The sequence below is a fragment of the Xyrauchen texanus genome, chromosome 41 (genome assembly GCF_025860055.1).
Source record: "Xyrauchen texanus isolate HMW12.3.18 chromosome 41, RBS_HiC_50CHRs, whole genome shotgun sequence".
NCBI lineage: Eukaryota > Metazoa > Chordata > Actinopteri > Cypriniformes > Catostomidae > Xyrauchen > Xyrauchen texanus.
The window spans coordinates 9,505,920-9,528,341 of NC_068316.1; the positions used below are offsets into that span (position 1 = coordinate 9,505,920).

At 41.0% G+C, this 22,422-nt stretch overlaps 1 protein-coding gene across 1 annotated transcript in view; it reads left to right on the forward strand.

Annotated features, from left to right (window-relative positions):
• Positions 1–8,345, forward strand: part of col11a1a (collagen, type XI, alpha 1a) — a 98,012-nt gene extending 89,667 nt beyond the window's left edge. Inside the window, 4 exon segments of the mRNA XM_052114183.1 lie at positions 800–912; positions 4,603–4,671; positions 5,419–5,652; positions 7,102–8,345. Of these exon segments, the coding sequence (XP_051970143.1) occupies positions 800–912; positions 4,603–4,671; positions 5,419–5,652; positions 7,102–7,248 (563 nt within the window). The 3' untranslated portion in view covers positions 7,249–8,345.
• The last annotated feature ends 14,077 nt before the right edge of the window (positions 8,346–22,422 follow it).

Sequence of the window (22,422 nt, forward strand, 5' to 3'; positions counted from 1 at the left end):
TGTTGATGTAGTAACACAAGGGGTCGCACTTGGGAGCCCCAAACACCTCTGATCTTTGAGAAAAGGTGAATTGGAATTGGCGAGTGGAATTTGCATACCACTCCCCCAGACATACGGGTATAAAAGAAGCTTGCTCGCAACCACTCATTCAGGTTTTGTGTTAGTTAATGATTTTTTTATTGTGTTTAAGTATTTAGGTTTTTATGTTTAATATTTTTTATTTATTTAGTGTTTTATTATTATTATTATTATTTTAGGTTTTACTTGTATATAATGTAATTACAATGTTTTCAGTTGTTTTTGTTTTAGTTAAAAAAAAAAAAACACTTTCCAGAACAGATAAATCTAAAAAACAAACAGGGTTTTCTGGTTTCTCTGTGGATATTGGCAGTGCTTGGAAAATTCCAAGCTTGTCACTCTGGAGAATTCAAATAATAGCAGCAGTAGAAGGCTGATTGGGAAGATGTTTAGCATTCTGCAGACTCCAGCGGGAGCTAACCTCTCCCTTCCAAATCATGGCTTACAAAATGCCAGCACTTACGCTGACCTTTCAGAGTGGGTTTTTACCGCAGTCGCATTAGGCTGCTGTTTTATTTACACAAGGTATCGCCATCGCTGCTGTCTACAAAACATGTTGTTTAGCTGCCAAAATGAATAAAAATCCAGACAGAACACAGAGCTGAGGGAATATCTTCACATGTTATCATAATGACAGTAGTAATGCCTGATTTGCTGAGTCTTATATCTGTGGATTTTCAAGACCTCTAGAGCATCTTCAAAAATGTTTTTTTCTTCTCAGGTGAATACTACATCGATCCCAACCAAGGATGCTCCGGGGACTCCTTCAAAGTGTACTGCAACTTCACAGCAGGAGGCGAAACATGCATCTTCCCAGATAAAAAGTCAAATGGAGTAAGTGCATTATGAAACCCCCCTATGGAAGAACTAGCCAATAACAGTCAGACAGGACCACAGAATCTCACCTCTGTCACATACAGGACAACACATACAAAGGGTTTACAGTCACTTTAAAGTTTTAAAGTTTTCTTAGTGTAATTGTTGGCTAATGGAGGTGTAAAACATGCACGGGTCATATTTCACCCCAAAATCAAAAGAAAAAAGTAGGACATAATACTTTGTATTAGGGCTGCAACTAATGATTATTTTGATAATTATTCATCTTTGATTATTCCGGCGATTAATCGGATAAAAGATATATTTTATTTCCTGTATTTTTTTTAAATATCCTTTTTTATTTAAAAAACAGAAATGATAAATGGTGTAAGGATTTGGGTCTGAATTCATGATTCTATACTTTCACAAAACTTTGAACAAAGCCTGAATCATGAAAAGTTAAGCTTGAATTTATTAATATTATTATTATTACTTTCAGTACATATGCAAAACAGTTCCTTTCATTACTTGTAAAACTTTTGTAGAACAAAAAGTACTGTTCATTAAAGAGTAAAATGATAATCATAATTATGTTAGACACCTATACTTGTACTCTGTCGCTGATCACTTACATTTAAAGTGTTTTAAAATGGTATTATCGCTGATTACATTTTTCTAAACTGTTCTTTTCAAAAATATGTGTATGTTTATCCAGTAAAATATTGTTTTCCAGGTTAGTAATTTACTGGTGAAATCAGGCATTACATTTGGCATTATCTGGACAATCAAATATCAGGACCCTTAGCATTATTATACATTATATGCAGCATTATATACAGTTTAATATAGTACAATCATCTGTAAATGCAGTGCAGATTCAATCTCATGCTGAAAAGTCTCATCCCGGTGCTCACTGTATACATGCGCTCACATGATGAGAAACAATCTAAAACACTTTTAACCGCACACTTTGACCTCTGAGACATCAGCGTGACATCTATTTAAAGCTGCACAATTGATGACATTGAAACTGAAAGCACGGTATGATATTGCAGTTTAATCAAAGTGATTGCGCTACCTTTCTCCATTGTGATTGGTTTGATTGATGCGGATGTGCGTGATAGTTTGCTCTGTGAAGTTTAACAGAGACTCACTTGTTATGAAAACAAACAGTTTTGAGAAATATGCAGAAATACAAGCTTTATTTTGAATTCATAACATGCATACATTATAAAACAGGAAATAGCATTAAAATGTAAGTCATGTACTGGAGAGAAACAACTCTTAAGCATGTCAAACCGCATACGCACTCAGTCAACACTAGTGGTGGGCCGTGCATTAAAAGTCTAGGCCTTCAGTGTGATTCATGCCATTAAGAAAACACAGTTTCACAATGAATAAGACTCCCTATGCCTTTGGGCATCATACATTATGTCGCAGCTAACTAGTAATACCAATTTACATTTTAAAATACATCCACGCCCGAAAGCCAAAACTTGAAACAACAATTAATGCTCAAGCAAGCCTAATTTTAACTGCAGCATGACTGTTTTGTGCAATGAACGTCTCCCAAACAGACATCCAAAAATCATAATTTTTCATATGAATCTACAAATATAAGTCTATAATACCTGGAAAAATCTATAATAATATTTGCAATTTAAATGTTGCTTGCAATAAATTTCATTTTGTCAGGGTACACTGTTATGCTGCGTTCCATTCAAGTTGGATGTGGGATATTCTGATTTGATATCTTCGACCATTAATGCATTCCATTCCCTGATATTCGGAACTGCAGCGCCCCCGTTAGATTAGCAGCGGTTTGACTCTCATTAGAGATGTCTCCTAGCAACCCAACTGATAAACAATGCTGCAGCGCTAGCATTTGTGCTTCAGGTGTACGATTATCAAAAGAGATTATAATGTTTTATACACCCGTTGCCTTGATAATTTCTGCACAAGCCTACAAGTTATTAATTCTGACTTCAAGATGCATTCCAGTGCACTTTTCCTTGTAGGAAGTTGTAAAATCTGCCTTTCCGAGTTGGAATGCAGCATTACTTTTCAAAACTTGATCCGACACTGAATGCTCCAGCAGCCTAATTTACAACTCCTGATGTTGCTATAACAATGCAATAAGCACTTACCAATTTACTTGAAGTGAAATTCAGTCCTCCTTTCATGATTAATAAATTAAGCAATCACACAGTCATGCAGAACATCTCAGGTTTGTAAATCCATAAGGATCTCTTTCTCAATGGTGAATTACGTCAATTAAAGCGTGATTGCGTCACTCAAGGCCAGCTAGAAGGCCTCGACCGGGACATATCCTACCCTAGATAACACCCACCAAGAACAAATAAATAAATCTGATTGGCTGATGAATCTGACAATTTGAATTTAGTTGCCCATTCATTTGCACTGTTGAGGGATTCTGTGGAAATTCTGAAGGGGTGGAGCTTAAACTCATGTGCTGCTTCGGCTAACAAGCTTGGCTTTGGGCATGTGATTTGTGAAACAGTTGTTACGCTTTGCTTGTAAGCATCAAGGAATAAACTGACTGGATAAACTTTTAGTTTTTCTCTATTTGTTTTTAGATTAATTAAGAGTGGAAAGCGATTAAAAATGCATTGGCAAAAAGGTGATTGAGAATGAAATGATGAAAAATATTTATTTATTTGGCTTTGCTGGCCCTGAGAATTTGCTACTGGTCAACACACCTGATGCAGCAACCGCTCCACATTATACCGCATGCTTATTATGATCTTCTTTGAGGGGTTTATAAAGTGCTCTAGTGCACTGCGCATCTTGGGGGGATTTTTTTTCCACTTCAGTTTGTCTCCGTTATTTTCAAATAAGTTTCATCATGCAACACATTTTTCATGTCACTGACAGAGCTTCTCCATGCTCACGTCTTATATCCAACTAATCGATAATAAAATGTATTGTCGATGATTTCCATTATCGTAATAATCGGTTTTATCGATTAGTTGTTGCAGCCCTACTTTGTATAAAGAAAAGTAAGCCTTTTTTAGGACCATTAAGATTTCTTTGCATTGTGATATTATTTTTATGATAATGAAGCACATTTCCTCCCCAGTTCTCAGAAATAGGAAATTGTAATTCTCAATGGTGAGACTCTCTAGTTTTTTATTACTGTTATAGATTAATGAAAATCATCTTGTCTGGACAAAAATTTTTTTCATTAAAATCGGCATAAATTAAAGGCAGTATAATACATATTATTTTGTGTAAATGATGTATGAATATTTTACAATTTGAATAATACATAATTATTTTTTGTGTTATTGTCGCTTAATAAGAATGAGATTGTCACAATGCAAAAAATCTTAATTGTACTAAGAATAGGCTTTAATTTATTTATGCAAAATAAGTTTTGGTATGATTATAGTACATTTTAAATAATTTTAAATATAAATTAAATTAAGAAAAAAGATGAAAATATTCGAATCAGGTCAAATTGCAGTGAACATCTCTCTAAAGTTCAATATCACATTAAAATAATTTGTATTTTCAATGAGAAGCCGTTTAATTTAATTTTAATTGTTGGGCCAGATGCTGTGCAAAATTGCAGGGTTTCATTATATCATTTTTTGCTAAAGTAAATTTGCTGTTCATCTAAAACTATATGCACTATTCTGGTCATTTGTTATTCTGTTTTTCACGTCTCTTTCTGCCGTCCTATAGGTGAGGATATCTTCATGGCCCAAAGAGTCTCCTGGCTCCTGGTTTAGTGAATTTAAACGTGGCAAAATGGTAAGTGCACTTTCTCGACCGTCTTTCATCTTCTTCTCTTCGCTCCTTTATGAAAAACATCATCTTGTCCTTCGAAACTAAAAGGAGCTGAGTGGTCGGCTTCGTCTTTTCCCTTTTTTCTTTACTCAGCCATTGGACAGACACCAATAAGAGTTTGGCTTTTAACAGATGCTGTCACTGCAGCCTGGGATCCATCAGCAACACACCCACGAACATTCATACAAAACACATCCACAGTCTTGCACATATGTATTGTATAAACACACCGCATTTATATTTGATGCAGACTAAAGTCATGTAGGTGTAACAGGAGCCAGCTGATAGATAGCTGTGTAATGTGTATAAACCTCACTCTCCTGACCTCTCCTGTAGCCTTTAGCCTCCTTGTTAGGACACCCACCTCCCATGCCGGAGGCACCGGTTCGAGTCCTGTACGGAGCGGATATTTACTCACCCTCATGCCATTCCAAACCCATATACTATGATTGTATTTCTCTGTAAAACACAAAAATAGATGTTTGTGAAGAATCATTATGCAGCTCTTCTATACAGTTCATAGCGACCAGTGGCTGTCAAACTCCAAAAAGGACAAATAACACCAGAAAAACTTTGTGTGAAAAAGCTCAATTAAAAATCATTGTAATGCACGGCCTATTGGATGGCTTATTTGTTTGATTCGTTACATTACATACATTATTTGTTTCATTTCTCTGCATCTCAAAACTCACCTTTTATTTTTACCCCAAGCTTTCGTACGTGGACGCAGAGGGCAACTCAATAAACATGGTCCAGATGACGTTCCTCAAACTACTGACAGCCTCTGCCAGGCAAAACTTGACCTACAACTGCCACCAGTCGGTAGCCTGGCACGACGCCACTACAGACAGCTATGACAGGGCACTACGCTTCCTTGGCTCCAACGATGAGGAGATGTCTTATGACAACAACCCCTTCATCAAGGCCCTGTCAGACAACTGTTCGGTAAGACCTCTATCAAACGATCTATACAAATAAAATAATAATAGAAATTGGTGTTTTTTAACTATGGTTATATTTGGCCTTGTAGACTTTCAGAAATTATAACATTTAGTTAAATTATAACAGTTCATTTTATAATGGCAACATCACAAATCTCAGATTTCATCTAAAGCATGCTTTCATCACTATCGTCTCTTTTGGCTCTTTGGTAATTATTTACACTAACATGAAAGTCTAAGTCAAGATAAAACAATGCGTTTTGTATATTAAAAGTATTTGGAAATGTGACCTTCACTGCAAAAAAAAATGTTCTTAGTATTTTTGTCTTGAGCTCCAGTAGAAATATCTAAACATGTTTAAAAACAAGATTAATTTACCTAAAGCAAAAGCAAAAAAGATATTAAGCCTCGTTTTCAGAGAAATCTAACAAAATGTATTGAGGTATTGACACCTCCTGAGACCTGATTGTGACTGCTGTGTGCATTTTCCATCCTCTTTTTGATTTGTAACTAGTAGCACCTAATAAAATGCAAAAATAATTAAAACATTTTGATCAAATATTTTTCCCAAAAATAATTATGTCCACACATGTGGACAGTGGGGCTAAGTTGTGAATTTTTACTTAAAACCAAACTATAGAAAGTTTACAAACATAAATAATTCTGATTCAAAATAATGGCCAGCATCATCCAATCACTGCCAACTATGTTAAAATAAAATTTTGCATGAAACTTCTGAATCTATGTACTGATTATCATTGTCCTATGTCTTCCAAGCATGTTGAGTGGCCTAAACATCATGCAGCCTGAAACATTTGGTTGGATTATAGGAGTGAATGCACTTAACTGCATATGAAAGCTATAGGATGTTCTCTTGCTCCCTAATTAGGGAATGACTTAACCTCCAGTGTGCTGTTTGTCTGCACTGGTCTCAGAACAGTTTGAAATGCACCTTATTTTTATCCAAACTCCATGTACAGCCTCTGAAAGCAACATTTTCCAGCTTTTGAATGTATCCATTGATTCTGAAAATGATAATGCACAGTGAATATAGAATATTTTTAAGGAAAATGAGCCTTTAGTCCACATACGTGTTCGTGTTTAACAGTGTGCCTTTTCGCAATAAAGCGATGAAATTTTATAAATGGCTTATCGGATGAAACTAGAGACTCAAACAAGTTTCCGTGTAAAAACGTAATGAGATTTCTTACTAGATGCAGTTCTGTTGCCATTTCTCCCAATGACAAACTCAGCTGATATCGGCGCCATTTTAATAGAGCTATTTTTCCTGGTAAACAAGACAAAACCATTTTTATTTTATTTTTATTTTTTTGGAGTGTTCATGTATCAACGTTTCTAATAAAAATCAACCTCTGGGCCATGAAAGTGCCTGTAGTTGAAAAATCACCCAAATATTCAAACGAGTTCTGATGATCTTTTTCTCATCCTACAGGTGCGGAAAGGCTATGGAAAGACTGTTCTGGAGATAAACACTCCCAAAATCGATCAGGTTCCAATCGTCGATGTGATGTTCACTGATTTTGGAGATCCCAACCAGAAGTTTGGATTTGAAGTTGGTCCAGTCTGCTTCCTTGGCTAAAAAACAAAACAGACAATAACGTGGCAGGGTAGGACGGGTTAGCGCACGCGTTCCTGCCACATGCAAGCTTTGAATAGAAAAAATGGGGTTGTGAACACGTCTTGCCATGTATGTATGTATGTATTGCCCAGGAAAATACTTGTTGCCCTTGTGGGGCAAGAATCACGTGACATGAAACTTGTTATGGAATGAAAGGTGAAGGACAACGTCAAGCCAAGGCAAACGGTAAACCTGGGAGGTCCACAAGTTGGATAGAGGAAGGGAAGACCTCTTATCCGGATTAGCAGTACAAAAAAAAAAAAAAAAGACGACAACAATGGTGCTTGTTCAAACTACAAAAAAAGAGGTGCTATGAGAGAGGATGTATTTTGATAAAACTGTAATTATTATTTTGTACATTATTGTTATTTCTAAATCCACTTTCCAAACTTCATGTGTATCACAATTGGATCTGGCTCTTAAATTCAAATTCCTCACAAACATTTATAAGTTATAGAACTGAATAAATAAAAAATTATATAATTATATTTTGTGGATGAATTCTGTGTACTTGTTATCAAGCAAATAAAAGACAGCATTCAAACAGTTCCCTATTATTAATTGTAATGTAAGTCCTTTGTATATATATATTGACCATCCTGAAGTTCTGGTTACTCACAGTTCACCCACTGGACACCCCGGCAAACATGAGAGGAAGATTCATCAGCACATGCAAAGCAACGTTTCACTAATGTGCTTGATTTAAGTAATCGTGCCATTCATTCACTTTAATTTAATTGTTTGTTATTTGATTGTTTTTAGTTTTTATTTTTCAGTTGTAGTTCGGTCGTATACCTCAATCTATCTTGAAAACCATTCCGATGCAAGGATGGTGTGCCCTGTATATACCTTGGTAATACAGTTAAGTTTATATATTTTGGGTGGGGATTTTTTTAATGGGAAAAATACATATCTGTTAGGCCTCTTTTTGTTCGAAACCTTTTGTGAATGCAATGATAAGGCCTTTCCGATGACCCATTTTTGTAACTAAAGTGAGAAATTTATTTGATGTGCTTTTTATGGTTCATTTCATTATTAAAAACTGGATTCCAACCAACCACGAAACAGCATCTGCTTTTCTTGTCTGTTCAGTTACCTTGTCTCTCATTAATGTGTGGTTTTATGGTGCACTAGGTTTAAATTATATTTGATGTATTTCCTTCAATCTACACCCTGAATTTCAAAGACACCAGATCCATTTAAATGCCAGTAAATGAGCTGCAATATCCAAAAAATATGTTGCTTAAAATAATTGTTTGCCGACTCATGCATAACGTTAAATTAATTACTTCCTCGTATCATTTATCATGCACTACATCTCATTAGAAGGTGCCTGGCATGTCTTAGGATGAGAACATCGTGTTTACCAGGGAAAAACTTTCGTATTCATTTCTGGTCCCTCTGGTTCATTTCCTAATAGAGCAATGGAGGCTAAAGAATTTGGATGTGACCATACCTACCCATGGAGTCTCATTAGGCACTGTGTTTAATATGAAAGACTCTTTTGTTGTCATAATAAGACCTCTCTCTATTCTCCATTTGATGTCTGCACATCCACAGGAGTTAGATTAACAATGAATTCTCAGAATTATTATTGGACATCTCTATTCACGCTTTCAGAGAAATGCCAATTTGATATGTTTCTCTATAGGCAAAAACTTTTGAGTTTTGCCATTTCACCATGCCCCTTTGTGGAAGGCATTCTCTGCTTAGCATTTTAAAAGTTTCACAGGATTGGACTGTCACTAGATAGAGTCCAATTAAGCCAGTATTTCGGTGTTCCTCTCTCTCTCTCTCTCTCTCGCTCTCCGTTTCTTTTTTCTGTCTTTAAGTACTATACATAAGAAGCCTTCAAACTACTTCATGTTTCTCACAAGTTTTTGTGTTGTATTCAGTGACCGTGACATGAAAAATAGGCATTATGCAAAGGAAATAAAAGGGAGAATTGTTTTAATTGGACAGATGCAGTTCTCAAGATGTCTTGAAGGCTTGCTAAATCAAAGAGCGGTAATAACCTCTTTATAGTTCAAATGAAAGCAAAATAGCTGTCCCACAATCTGTCCAATCCACAAACCTAAAGATGATGTTCTTGCGAGAATGTTTTTGTTCATATACAGCACAGAGGAAGGCAAAGCAAATGTTCATGTATAAGCTTAAAAATTCAGTCTCTTACTGGAGCATTGAGGAGGCTGTTCTGTATGTTTTTGTATCTACTGGATATGAAAAGTGCATCCCAAGCAGCTAGCCAAGACAGCTTTAGAAAAGAACATCACAAAGCATAAAAAACTTTTATCTAAAATCTAGAAGAAAACTAAAGATCCCTGAATTTCTAGTCTAAAGCTTACGAACACGACAAAGCAAAGTCAGAAATTGATGTTCACAGTCTCTTTTAAAACTTTTCAAAGCTAACGTTTGGAAACCCTCCCCTGAGATCTGCCCGAGCTCCAATGCCTGATTGACACATGTATCATCCAATGACAAGATGATGTGGTTGCAAACCCCGCCCAATCCTCAGCTGCATTGCTCGGCTTGGCGCAAGAATATTTGAGGATATGGTTTGTTTTTTCTGTTCTAACTGACAAACCGTAAGAGATGTCTTAGTCTGAGTTTTCTGTGAGTAATTACCTGAGCTGTCCAACAATGTCCAATTAATTATCGGCATGCAATGTCTTGCACCATCATTTGAGAAGAAAAAACACCCACACATTTCCTCTCTTCAGGAGTCATATGGGACCTATATCTCTCTTCTCCATCTCCTCAAAGTAAGATGAACAAAGATCAAACAGAGACTGCCCAATGGCATTAACTTAGCACAGAGAGATGCCATGCAACTGCCAGTCCCTAATTCCCTCAAAAGGAATACCAAGCCACAACTCATGAAACAGCCACCCATTTTTAAGAAATAAAGAGCAAGCGAGTTTCAATTGCTGTCAATCAAGGCAATCCTCAAAGCGAAAAGACGGATTAGTATTAGATTTTCTGAATAGCTAAACTTAAAAGGTCACCATGCTCTAAAATGACTCTGAAACTAACCTGTAGGAAAATACTAATTATGATGTTGTTTATCATTTTCAGGTCATTTCAGATCCACGTGATGCAATTGGTTTATGTGGAACACAAAATGAGAATTCTGAAAAATCTTTTTGTATTTTTTTGTTCCATATAACAACAGTTCACTGTGTCAAGCTAAAGAAAATAAATGAAAAAAAAAAAGTATCATAAAACTTGATTTGAATAATTACTTAAAGGGACAGTTCAGTGAGATACTATTCAATGAATCATTGAAAATAAGGTCTGTGATATTCATTAAAACATCTCCTTTTGTTTTCTGCATAAGAAAGAAAGTCATACAGGTTTGGAACAAAATTAGTGTAAGTAAATAACAACATAATCTTCACTGATGGCTAAACTATTCATTTGAGGTCAAATATAGCATAACTGGGATTTTTTACAACTGTTGCAATGAGGATATGAAGCTATATGCAGGCAATTAAATCTGGCTATTAGGAAAATGAAAAGGGGAGAGGTATTGTGAAAGGAACACTGATTATTATGTGAAGTACAGCAGGTGGTGTGAGGATTGTGCTACCATTTACAGAAATGAGCATTTAACGCCTGGTGGGCAGGTGTAATTGTACACATAACCTTCAGGAGTTAATTGCCACTGACATCACTTCACTGCTGAGAGACAACATCTCTCTCTGCCTAATGAGGTTTGGGCTCTATTAATGATACATATTACATACAGAGGCCTGATATTTGAATGTAACAATTACTTTTTTATGTTTAGGATTCCTTTACACTCCAGGGTGCCTTAAGTCCAAGGCAATTTCCCAGACATCCCAGATCTGAGAAGAGATTGATTGAAAATAAATTAAAACAGTACTGCTATAGCACATACAATTCTTATCAGTAAAGTGAATTTGCCTCTATGCTATTTTCATGAAAACTATTATGATTATTTATTGTAAAATAAATGAATTTTATGTCTAATTAGATTAGATTAGATTAGATTAGATTAGATTAGATTAGATTAGATTAGATTAGAAGAATTAGATGGAATAGTTCACTCAAATCTCATTTTCACTTCTGCATATTCAAATGTGGTGCATTGTGATTGATTTAGTGGCATTTGGCATCATGGACATCAAACCTAGCATGACTCATCATGACAGTGAATATCAGCATACAATATATCAAATAAACTTTGGTCTGTTCCTCACACAAAGTTATTGTATGGCTTCAGAAAATGTGGAGTATAACGCACTAGTCATATTGACTACTTTTATGGTACTTTAAATACCAAAAAAATATATACTTTTGGAGCTTGACAGTGTCCGTCACCATTCGCTTTCATTGTATGGAAAATATCAGCATGAAAATTCTACCTATTTGCTCCTGTTGAGTTCAACTGAAGAAAGAATATCAAATGGGATTGAGATTACGTGAGTAAATTATGATTTTTTTTTTTTTTTAATTTGGGGGTTAATTAGTCCTTAAACTGCATAATTATCAGTTTATATGAAATCCTTTGAGATTTGAATTGAAACACGTGATGTGCTGAAAGCATAGATACTTTCAGTGTAAATGAGAACGATTGATCTGAACATCAATAACGTCCACGTTCTGATGACTCTGTTGTGACATCCAGATCAAACCACAACTCGTCTGCTATTTATTGATCTTCTGATTTTAACCTGTCCTAGTTCAGGGTCAGGGCAGCTGATGACCGAGTCAGAGTGAGAGGGGTTATCAGACCAGCCAATGGCTTTCATTTAGTGGGGAAAGACTTGCAAATCTCGTCTGGACAGTGAATGAGTTTAAAGGGTGGAAAGTGTTGTTCATTATGGCAGAGGCATCAACTAATGACCCGTTGCATGCCTGAGCTGCACACAAGTGTCATTAAGTTCCAAAGACATCACCTGATCTTTGAACCGTGCTGTAATTAAGGCTTATGTTTGCATCTGAGAGTGTGTGATGCCTATGTTTGTGCCTACAAGACCTGGAGAGAGCTTATTTTTATCGATGTCTGTGCAGAGTCTTGTCTGCACAAACTCTCAACTGAACTATCTTGACTACTCAATTACACTGAGTTAAAACCAAATAAAAAGACGCTGGCACTCTGATGTGAAGCTCGCAGAAAGTGAGCACTCATCACATGTTTGTCTTTCAGCACGCACCCACAGACTTCAAGGGTAAAGCTTAGACAAGAGGCGAGCTGATCAGAGAAAGAAGAAAAGTGATGCTGAACAGGGCCCGAGGCGCTCGGCAAGGTCTCCCTCTCTCAGAGACCTGAGAGACTGTCAACACGAAGCCCCACTGGGGCCACCCAACAAAGCTTTCCATCTATCCTCTTCAAAGACACCACAGCATTTAAATAAGTTCAATCAGGTCCTGCTGCCATGCACTGTATCATGATGCAGCCGAGCATCGAGGCAAATTAAGCTCAAGCCCACAGGCTCTTCCACCTCGATGCTCATGGCTCTCAGAAGACGGTCAGCAGCAGAATCAGAACAGGTCGAGAACTAGGTGTGCAAAGGACAGATGAACAGATTGCAATCACAAAGCACGAAAGCTTATCACTTGACAGCTATGATCAGAAGAGGGGGAACTGACAGCCGATGTAAAAGGATTGTGAATACAAAGTGTGTCTTATCATAGAATATTATGTAAAATGTTTTATGGATGTTTCAAGGATGTCCTCTTGGGGTGACTTTTACGTTCACATCTCTGCATTTGGCAGCCCCTTTTATCCAAAATGATTTGCCGTGGATTCAAGGATCACCAGTTGGTATGTTCCCTGGGAACATTTGTTGTTGTTTTTTTTTTACTTAGCAATAAGTTCTATTTTTCAGATGTTTTGGGGGCCATATTATAGTTTGGATCCTATTTGTGTGAAAATCATCCAATATTTCACAAGGTGGTTAAGAGCCTAGAGAGCAAATTCTGGGCCTTATCCTGTAGTCAAATACAAAACATACACTGCAAAAAATGATTTTCTTGACAAGTATTTTTGTCTTGTATTCCTGTCAAATTATCTAAACTTTCTTAAAACACGATTTATTTACTTGTCAAGCAAAATGGGATAAGATATTAAGTCTTGTTTTAAGATAAACCTGACTAAATTTAGTGAACTTTAGACTCAAAACAAGAAAAAAATCTGCCAATGTGGTAAGCAAAATAAACTTAATTTAAAAGGAAAACAAGTTTATTTTGCTTATCCCATTGGCAGATTTTTTTCTTGTTTTGAGTCTAAAGTTCACTAAATTTAGTTAGATTTATCTTAAAACAAGACTTAATATCTTATCCCATTTTGCTTGACAAGTAAATAAATCGTGTTTTAAGAAAGTTTAGATAATTTGACAGGAATACAAGACAAAAATACTTGTCTAGAAAATCATTTTTTGCAGTGTAAAGATACATTATTGTACCAATATCAAAGGTCTTATGATGAATCAGTGGCTAATTTTAGGTTTAGATTCATTAAGATAAGATACGTGTAAAACAAAGGCACCAAAAGACCTCTGTGCGATTTGGAGAAGGCATTGCATTGTTTTGAAGTCATTCAGCCAGAATCCTGCTGTTATTTGACACTATAAAGAGAGAGAGAGAGAGAGAGAGAGAGAGAGAGAGAGAGAGAGAGAGAGAGAGAGAGAGAGAGAGCGTCGTGCTCCAGAGATCAGCCTGAATCTTTGGCCAAGCCTGCTTCTATCCAAGTGCCAGTGAAATTGATTGGCTGAATTATTGATGACTGTGAAATGCTGTGTTTAGATGGCTTAGTAATTACTGCTGTCTGTATTAAGAATTAAACATGTCTCTGCTCAGTGTCATTAGCCAAGATTGTTTTTTGAAAGTTGATTACTTTAAAGCACAGTGCGGCAAGCAACTGTAATTTCTCTGATTGTAAGTTTAGGAATACTATTTAGAGTCAACATGAAACAGAATTCTTAATCCGTTTAACTTTCATAATATTAAGTATTTTACAACACACTGTCATAATTAAATTATTCCTGCAGCACCGAAATGTCAGCCTGTGAGAGTATGTTAAACCTAGAGTTGCCAACTGTCCCTTAATAGCCAGAACATCCTGTATATTGGGCAGAATTTGACTGTTGTAAAGCAGTTGTCATCTAGGGACTCATTATGTTTCAGTTCTCACTGACAATGTGGAGGTCCTTTGGTTAAGAGACTTACAGTAAATTGGTATTGTTCAATTAATTTAAAATCGTTTCTCAATCTCATTTCCAGGAAATAGGAAACTAGATTGACCTCAGTTATAATACAGGAATGGAATATTTGGAATTAAATATTTGGAAATGTGCAATGCACTGTATGGTGAGTTTTTCTGTTGATTCATATGCAGCTCGGTTCTCAGTACCCTCGTGCAACCCCGCGCCTCATGCAAGAACTTACTATTTTGGATTCACTATATGCAAAACATAATTTCAATGAATCTGAATACTGTTCACAAGTCTCCAGACTGTCATTTAAAGGGTTAACTTCTGCCGCACCGAGTCATGTGACAACAGCATGCCATCGATTTCCTTGAAGCACTCCTACGGACACAGCGCCTACAAAAGTGTCTCTGGTAAGAAATATCTTTACGTTTTTTTCATTGAAACCTGTTTGGTTGTAAAGATTAATATCTCTAGTTTCATTTGATATGCTGCTTTAAACTCTGATAAACATGATGTCCACATATGTGGACACTTGCACCACATTTCCAAAAAAAAAAACATGTTAGTTATTTTGAATAACTTTCAACTCTAGCACATCTGTGGGTAATTTATTTTCATTTCAGTATACAATTTGTTATGTTTAATTTTGTTATCTCTGTGCAATATGATTCTATTCATTAACATTAGTAAATGCATTCCTGTATATATACTGTTCATTTTCATATTGAGAATAAATGGGTTCATTCAAAAGCTGAACATTTTTGCTTTCAGATGCTTTATATGGAGTTAAGATGAAAATAAGGTGCATTTTGAACTGTTCTGAGACCAGTGCGGACAGACAGCACACTGGAGGTTAAGTCATTCACTAAATAGTGAGCAAGGGAGCATCCTATAGCTGCCAATGTTGCTAAGTGCATTCAATCCTAAAATCCAAACAAAAGTTCAGTTTCAGGCTGCAGATGATGTTTGTCCACTCAACATTTTTGGCAGATATGGGAGAATGGTAATCAGTACATCGATTCAGAATTTAACATGGTTGGAATGGATGATACTGGCAATTAATTTGAATAAGAATTATTTATTATTTATTCAGCTTTACAGAAAATCTGCTGTAATGTCTGTAACATCTCAAAAACATAAATAACCAGCACTCCTGGAAACATAATAAACAATTTGATTTAAAAAATCTGACTTTCACATTTTAATCAAAATTTCACATTTTAGTCACGTTGTCCATATAAGTGGACATTAATTTTTAGGAAAACTATTTGCTCCACACATTCTTTATCTTATTTATTTATGTTTTGCTTGTTTATTAAGAGCTACTTGTTACAAATGAAATAGGGATATGGAAAATGCACACACTGCAGTCATGTTTGGGTCTCAGGAGGATATGCATACATAAAGGGATTAAAGGGAAAGAAGGCGAGAACCGGCTTGACAATATAAATAATAGTTTAATGAAGAACTGAACCAAAACACACAAACACACACAGGTGTAGGGCAGCTGCCTGTAAATCTCTCTCTCTCTCTGTCGCACTGCTGTCTCCAGTCAGCCCTTATCCCTCTCATGCTAATCAGCCCAATTAGGGTCCGGGTGTGCGGAATCACGACCCGGCCCCTCCCTCCACCCTGCCACAGCATACTTAAAGGGTTAGTTCACCCAAAAATAAAAAAACATTATTTCCATTTACTCACTGTCATACCATCCCATATATGTACGACTTTCTTTCTCCTGCAGAACACAAACAAAGATTTTAAGAAAAATATCTCAGATCTGTAGGTCCATACAATGCAAGTGAACGGTGATCAGACCTTTGAAGTTCCAAAAAGGAGAAAAAGACAGCATAAACATAATCCATCAGACTCCAATGTTTTAATCAATATATTCTGAAGTGATTCAGTTGATATTGGGTGAGAACAGACCCAAATATAACTCTTTTTCCACTGTACATCTTGACAGCAGATTTCTTGGCAATCATGATTTGCTTGATTATACTTCCTATAGCGGCATCTAGTGTTCTACGCATAGGTAAAGCACTAAGAAGTGTAATCGAGGTTGAAATCATGATTGTGCATAGAGACTGCAATGGCAAAATGTACAGTGAAAAAGAAGTTATATTTCGGTCTGTTCTTAGCCAAAACCAAATCGCTTGATTTGCTTCAGAAGACATTGATTAAACCACTGGACGTGTATGGATTACTTTTATGCTGACTTTAACTCTTTTTTGAAGCTTCATAAGCCTGGCTACCATTCACTTGCATTATATGGACCTACTGAGTAAATGATTATAGAATTTTCCTTTTTTGGTGAAATAATGAGGCTAATGTTAAATTTACAGTGCTTTATATTAACTAATTGCACACATTCTCTGTTTTGAAATATTATTGGCTGCTAAAATGTATAAGTAAAATCGTCAATATAAAAGCTCCTTCAATATAAAGGCTGAACGTTTTAACCACACCACACGCAAGATTAAATTACTGCATGAAAATAGAACATAAACATTATTTTATAAAAATAATAATAATAATAATAATGATTATTATTATTAGTAGTAGTAGTATTAGCAGTAGAAGTGGTAGTAGTAGTAGATTTGTGCAAAAATATATTTCCATAAAAATTCACAGGCTCTAAGACACTTTCACAAATTAGACAAAAATACAGCAAAGACATTCAATGTGAAGGTGGTGTGAATCCTGCCTGACTGTAGTTCTGTTACCCTGTTCACATTAAACAGATCAGATAGGGCTGATGACTACACATCCCATACACAGTTGCATCAAAGCAGGCAACAACATGAGGAAAAAATTAAAAAGTTATGGATCCAAATGTCACGATCCCGCTCACCTGCACTGCGTTTCGTGTCACCCGCACCGTGTTTCGCGTCGTCTGCACCGTGTTTCGTGTTCTCCGTCCCGTGTCCTCTGTTTCACCCGTCACTAGTCACTTTCCACTTCACGCTCCCTGTCATGTCTTCCGTGTTGTCCGCCCGTGTTTCACTGTCTCTGTGAAAACTACACTTCCCTCCTTCCCGTTGCTTCCGGCCCTGTCTGAGTGTTATTGTCCGCACCTGTTTGTCATTTTGTCATCACCGTGTCTCGTTATTTAAACCCCGCTGTTTTCCCTTCCCATTGTCGTGCGTTATCGTTTCGTCCCTCGTGGAGTTGTGTATGTATGCTACTCTTTGTCTCACGCTCGTGTTCTCTGCCCGTTGTTTCCTGTCCTTAGGAGGTTACCCTGCTCCTCGTGTTTTCCCTACCCGGTAACCCGTTCCTGTCGTCCCAGCCCTTCGTGGATGTTCCCCTACCTGTGTTCCACCAGTTTGTTAGTTTAGGTTTTTCCCCATCGTGGGCCTTTATTTTTGTCCAGTGTTTAGTTTTCTTTTGTGCCAACAATAAAAGCCGCATTTGGATCCACACCCCAGTCTGCCTTGTCTCTTGACCCGCACCTACATCATTACAGAACGCACGACCAATATGGATCCAGCGGTGATTCGGGCCAACTACCGGCTGCTCAGCCTCAAACAAGAGGACCGCCCTGTCGAAGACCACATCAGCGACTTCCTCGCGCTGGCGAAGCTCACTGATTTCCCGGACTCAGCCCTGGTGGTCTTCTTCAGGGACACTTTACATGGCTCACTCAGAGAACGGTTACCACCGGCAACGCCTGGGTGGACCCTCCACCGACTTCCTGGAGGCAACCTTACTGGTCTGCGGCTCACCCTACACCGTGGTCTTCGCTAAGGAGGACTCCACCTCTCCTCCCACTGTGGTGGCTCCCCAGTCGCCCTTGGCGCTTCCTGTCGCGCCAGCCCCACCTGTTAGCGAGCCCGTCCCCACGCCAGTCGCCTTCCTCGAGCCAGCGCGGCCCACTGCGTCTGCTCGAGGAGGGAGAGAAGACGGTCTCCGCCTCCCGGTCCACGCATGTCACGGTGAGCGAGCTAGAGCCCACGCATGTCACCGTGAGCGAGCCCGAGGCCTCGCCACCCACGGTAACCGAGCCTGAACCCGAAGCCTCAAACGTCTATGAGCCAGTGCCGCAAGCCTCAAACGTCTATGAGCCAGTGCCGCAAGCCTCAAACGTCTATGAGCCAGTGCCGCAAGCCTCGACCGTCCCTGAGCCAGCGCCTGTAGCCTCGACCGTCCCTGAGCCAGCGCCTGTAGCCTCGACCGTCCCTGAGCCAGCGCCTGTAGCCTCGACCGTCCCTGAGCCAGCGCCTGTAGCCTCGACCGTCCCTGAGCCAGCGCCTGTAGCCTCGACCGTCCCTGAGCCAGCGCCTGTAGCCTCGACCGTCCCTGAGCCAGCGCCTGTAGCCTCGACCGTCCCTGAGCCAGCGCCAGTAGCCATGACCGTCCCTGAGCCAGTGCCAGTAGCCATGACCGTCCAAGAGCCAGTGCCAGTAGCCATGACCGTCCAAGAGCCAATGCCAGTAGCCCCGACCGTCCAAGAGCCAGAGCCAGTAGCCGTGACCGTCCAAGAGCCTGCGCCAGCAGCCATGACCGTCCAAGAGTCAGTGCCAGTGCCTATGGTCGTGACCGTCCAAGAGCCGGCGCCTCTCGAGCCCCCCAGGGCTCCACCTCCCAAGTCTCTCAAGTCCCTCGAGCCTTCCAGGGCCTCCGGCCTCTCCAAGCCTCCTCGAGCTCGAGCCTTCCAGCTCCGAGCTTCCAGGCTCCCTCAAGCCTCTCCGGAGCCTTCCAGGGCTCCAGGTCTCTCCAAGCCTCCCGAGGCTTTCCAGAGCTCCGCCCTCCGAGCTTCCCAGAGCTCCACCTCTTAAGCCTCTCGAGCCTTCCAGGGCTCCGCCTCTCAAGCCTCTCGAGCCTTCCATGGCTCCGCCCCTCAAGCCTCTCGAGCCTTCCAGGGCTCCGTCTCTCAAGCCTCCCGAGCTTTCCAGAGCTCCGCCCTCCGAGCTTCCCAGAGCTCCACCTCTTAAGCCTCTCGAGCCTTCCATGGCTCCGCCCCTCAAGCCTCTCGAGCCTTCCAGGGCTCCGTCTCTCAAGCCTCCCGAGCTTTCCAGAGCTCCGCCCTCCGAGCTTCCCAGAGCTCCACCTCTTAAGCCTCTCGAGCCTTCCAGGGCTCCGCCTCTCAAGCCTCTCGAGCCTTCCAGGGCTCCGCCTCTCGAGCCTTCCAGGGCTCCGCCTCTCAAGCCTCTCGAGCCTTCCAGGGCTCCGCCCCTCAGGCCTCTCGAGCCTTCCATGGCTCCGCCCCTCAAGTCTCTCGAGCCTTCCATGGCTCCGCCCCTCAAGCCTCTCGAGCCTTCCATGGCTCCGCCCCTCAAGCCTCTCGAGCCTTCCAGGGCTCCGCCCCCCAAGCCTCTCGAGCCTTCCAGGGCTCCGCCCCTCAAGCCTCTCGAGCCTTCCAGGGCTCCGCCCCTCAAGCCTCTCGAGCGTCCCAGGGCTCCGCCCTACAAGCCTCTCGAGCCTTCCACGGCTCTGCCTTCCGGGCCTCCTCCAGAGCCTCCTACGGCTCCGCCTCCCGAGCCTTCTGCGGCTCCGCCTCCAGAGCCTCCCGCGGCTCCGTCCCCAGAGCCTTCCTGGGCTCCGTCTCCTGTGCCACCCTCAGCTCCACCACCTAGGCCTTCCTCTGCTCCGTCTTCTGAGCCTTCTCCGCCAACGCCTTCCTCGGCTCCACCTCCAGAGCCATCCAGGCCTCCACCTCTAGAACCTCCTTCGGCTCCGCCTCCTGAGCCTCCCTCAGCTCCGCCTTCAGAGCCCTCTACGCCATCGCCTCCCCCGGCTCCACCTTCCGAGCCTTCCTCGGCTCCGTCTCCCGAGCCTTCCACGGCGCCGCCTCCCAAGCTTTCTACCACTCCGCCCCCAGGGTCTCCTGCGTCCCTGCCTATGCCTCCTGCGGCGCCGCCACCCAAGTCTTCGACTGCCCCGCCTCAGAGGTCCTCCTTGGCTCCACCTCACGCGGCTCCGCCAGCTTCCCCAGTGGCCTCATCTCCCAGGTCCCCTGAACCGGCCATAGGTCCACAACCACCTCCCAGGCCCTGCTCCTCGGTCCCTGTCTTGTGGCCTCCACCCAGGACCCCTGCTCCCGCCCTGAGTCCTTTCTCCCGGCCTCCGGGCCCAGTCCCTGTCCAGTGGCCACCTCCTAGGCCCCCCGACCCGGTCCCTGTCCTTGCCAAATGGCCAGCTCCCGGGCCACCCCAACCGGCCTCCTTTCTGCGGCCACCTGAATCTATCCCTACCCGGTGGTTGTCCACCAGATCACCTGACCCTGGACCCTTGACACACCCCCATAGACTGCCTGTCTTGCCCTCTGTGCCCCCCGGACTTCCTACCTGCCCAGTGTACCCCCCTGGTCAGTCTGTCTACCCTCTCGGCCTCCCTGGTCTGCCTGCCTCCCGTGGACTGCCTAATCGCCCCCCTGGCCTGTCTCAGCACCCCTTGCACCCCCGTGAACTGTCTTTGTGCCCCTTGTTCTTCCCCTGGTCTGTCTGTTTTCCCCCCCAGTCTATCCCCTCTCCTTGTTTCTTCACTCTTTTTTTATTGTTTCTTTTCCTTTTGTTTAGACCGTCTGGAATCCGGTCCTTTTGAGGGGGGGTTATGTCACGATCCCGCTCACCTGCACTGCGTTTCGTGTCACCCGCACCGTGTTTCGCGTCGTCTGCACCGTGTTTCGTGTTCTCCGTCCCGTGTCCTCTGTTTCACCCGTCACTAGTCACTTTCCACTTCACGCTCCCTGTCATGTCTTCCGTGTTGTCCGCCCGTGTTTCACTGTCTCTGTGAAAACTACACTTCCCTCCTTCCCGTTGCTTCCGGCCCTGTCTGAGTGTTATTGTCCGCACCTGTTTGTCATTTTGTCATCACCGTGTCTCGTTATTTAAACCCCGCTGTTTTCCCTTCCCATTGTCGTGCGTTATCGTTTCGTCCCTCGTGGAGTTGTGTATGTATGCTACTCTTTGTCTCACGCTCGTGTTCTCTGCCCGTTGTTTCCTGTCCTTAGGAGGTTACCCTGCTCCTCGTGTTTTCCCTACCCGGTAACCCGTTCCTGTCGTCCCAGCCCTTCGTGGATGTTCCCCTACCTGTGTTCCACCAGTTTGTTAGTTTAGGTTTTTCCCCATCGTGGGCCTTTATTTTTGTCCAGTGTTTAGTTTTCTTTTGTGCCAACAATAAAAGCCGCATTTGGATCCACACCCCAGTCTGCCTTGTCTCTTGACCCGCACCTACATCATTACACCAAAACATAAAAGTTATGAATGAATTGCTCTCACGGCCTTGATTTAAACATAACACGGTGTGTTCACTGCAAACAAGTGATTCAACATAAATATATCTCTCCAATTATAATCAACAAAGCTGTTTCTCTTGCATGTTTGCGGTGTAGCATACACTTCTTTGATTATAAAGTGAACACTAAAGTCACATAAGAACATACATTTGAGTGTGTTATAAGACAGGACAGCCAACAAAGTCTCATGACAACTCGTTTGTAAAAAGTCATTAGAGATGGCGAAATCATAATATACAGTACGACTTGACTCAACCTATGAATGCCCCAATGCCTGCTTGCAGTGTACACACACAGTGTAACAGTCTTGAGAGGGTGAATGGAGTATTTTCTTTAATAAACCCCAAAGGCAAAAGACAAGGCACATTTATATCTAATAGTAAGTGGTGGCAAAGATGGTGTGACAGGCTTATTGCCTCAGACTTCAAACCGTTTACGCAACATGTTTCTTTGAGATTTTTTGCTGGAGCACACTAAAGCCCTTATCAGCAACATCATCAATTAATTGTTGAATCAAATGCAGGGGCGCACTGCAAATGGCATCCCGGGAGCCAACACAAAACAAAAACAGTTCAATAAAATGAAGAGGCAGACAGCAGGGTAGATGTCTGTCTCTCATTGAACCTGCACTCACACAGAGCTGCTTTTTTTTTTTACAAAGAACAAATGGCAATTACAGAGCTTCTGCACACTTTCATACATGCAGTATTTATACTGTAC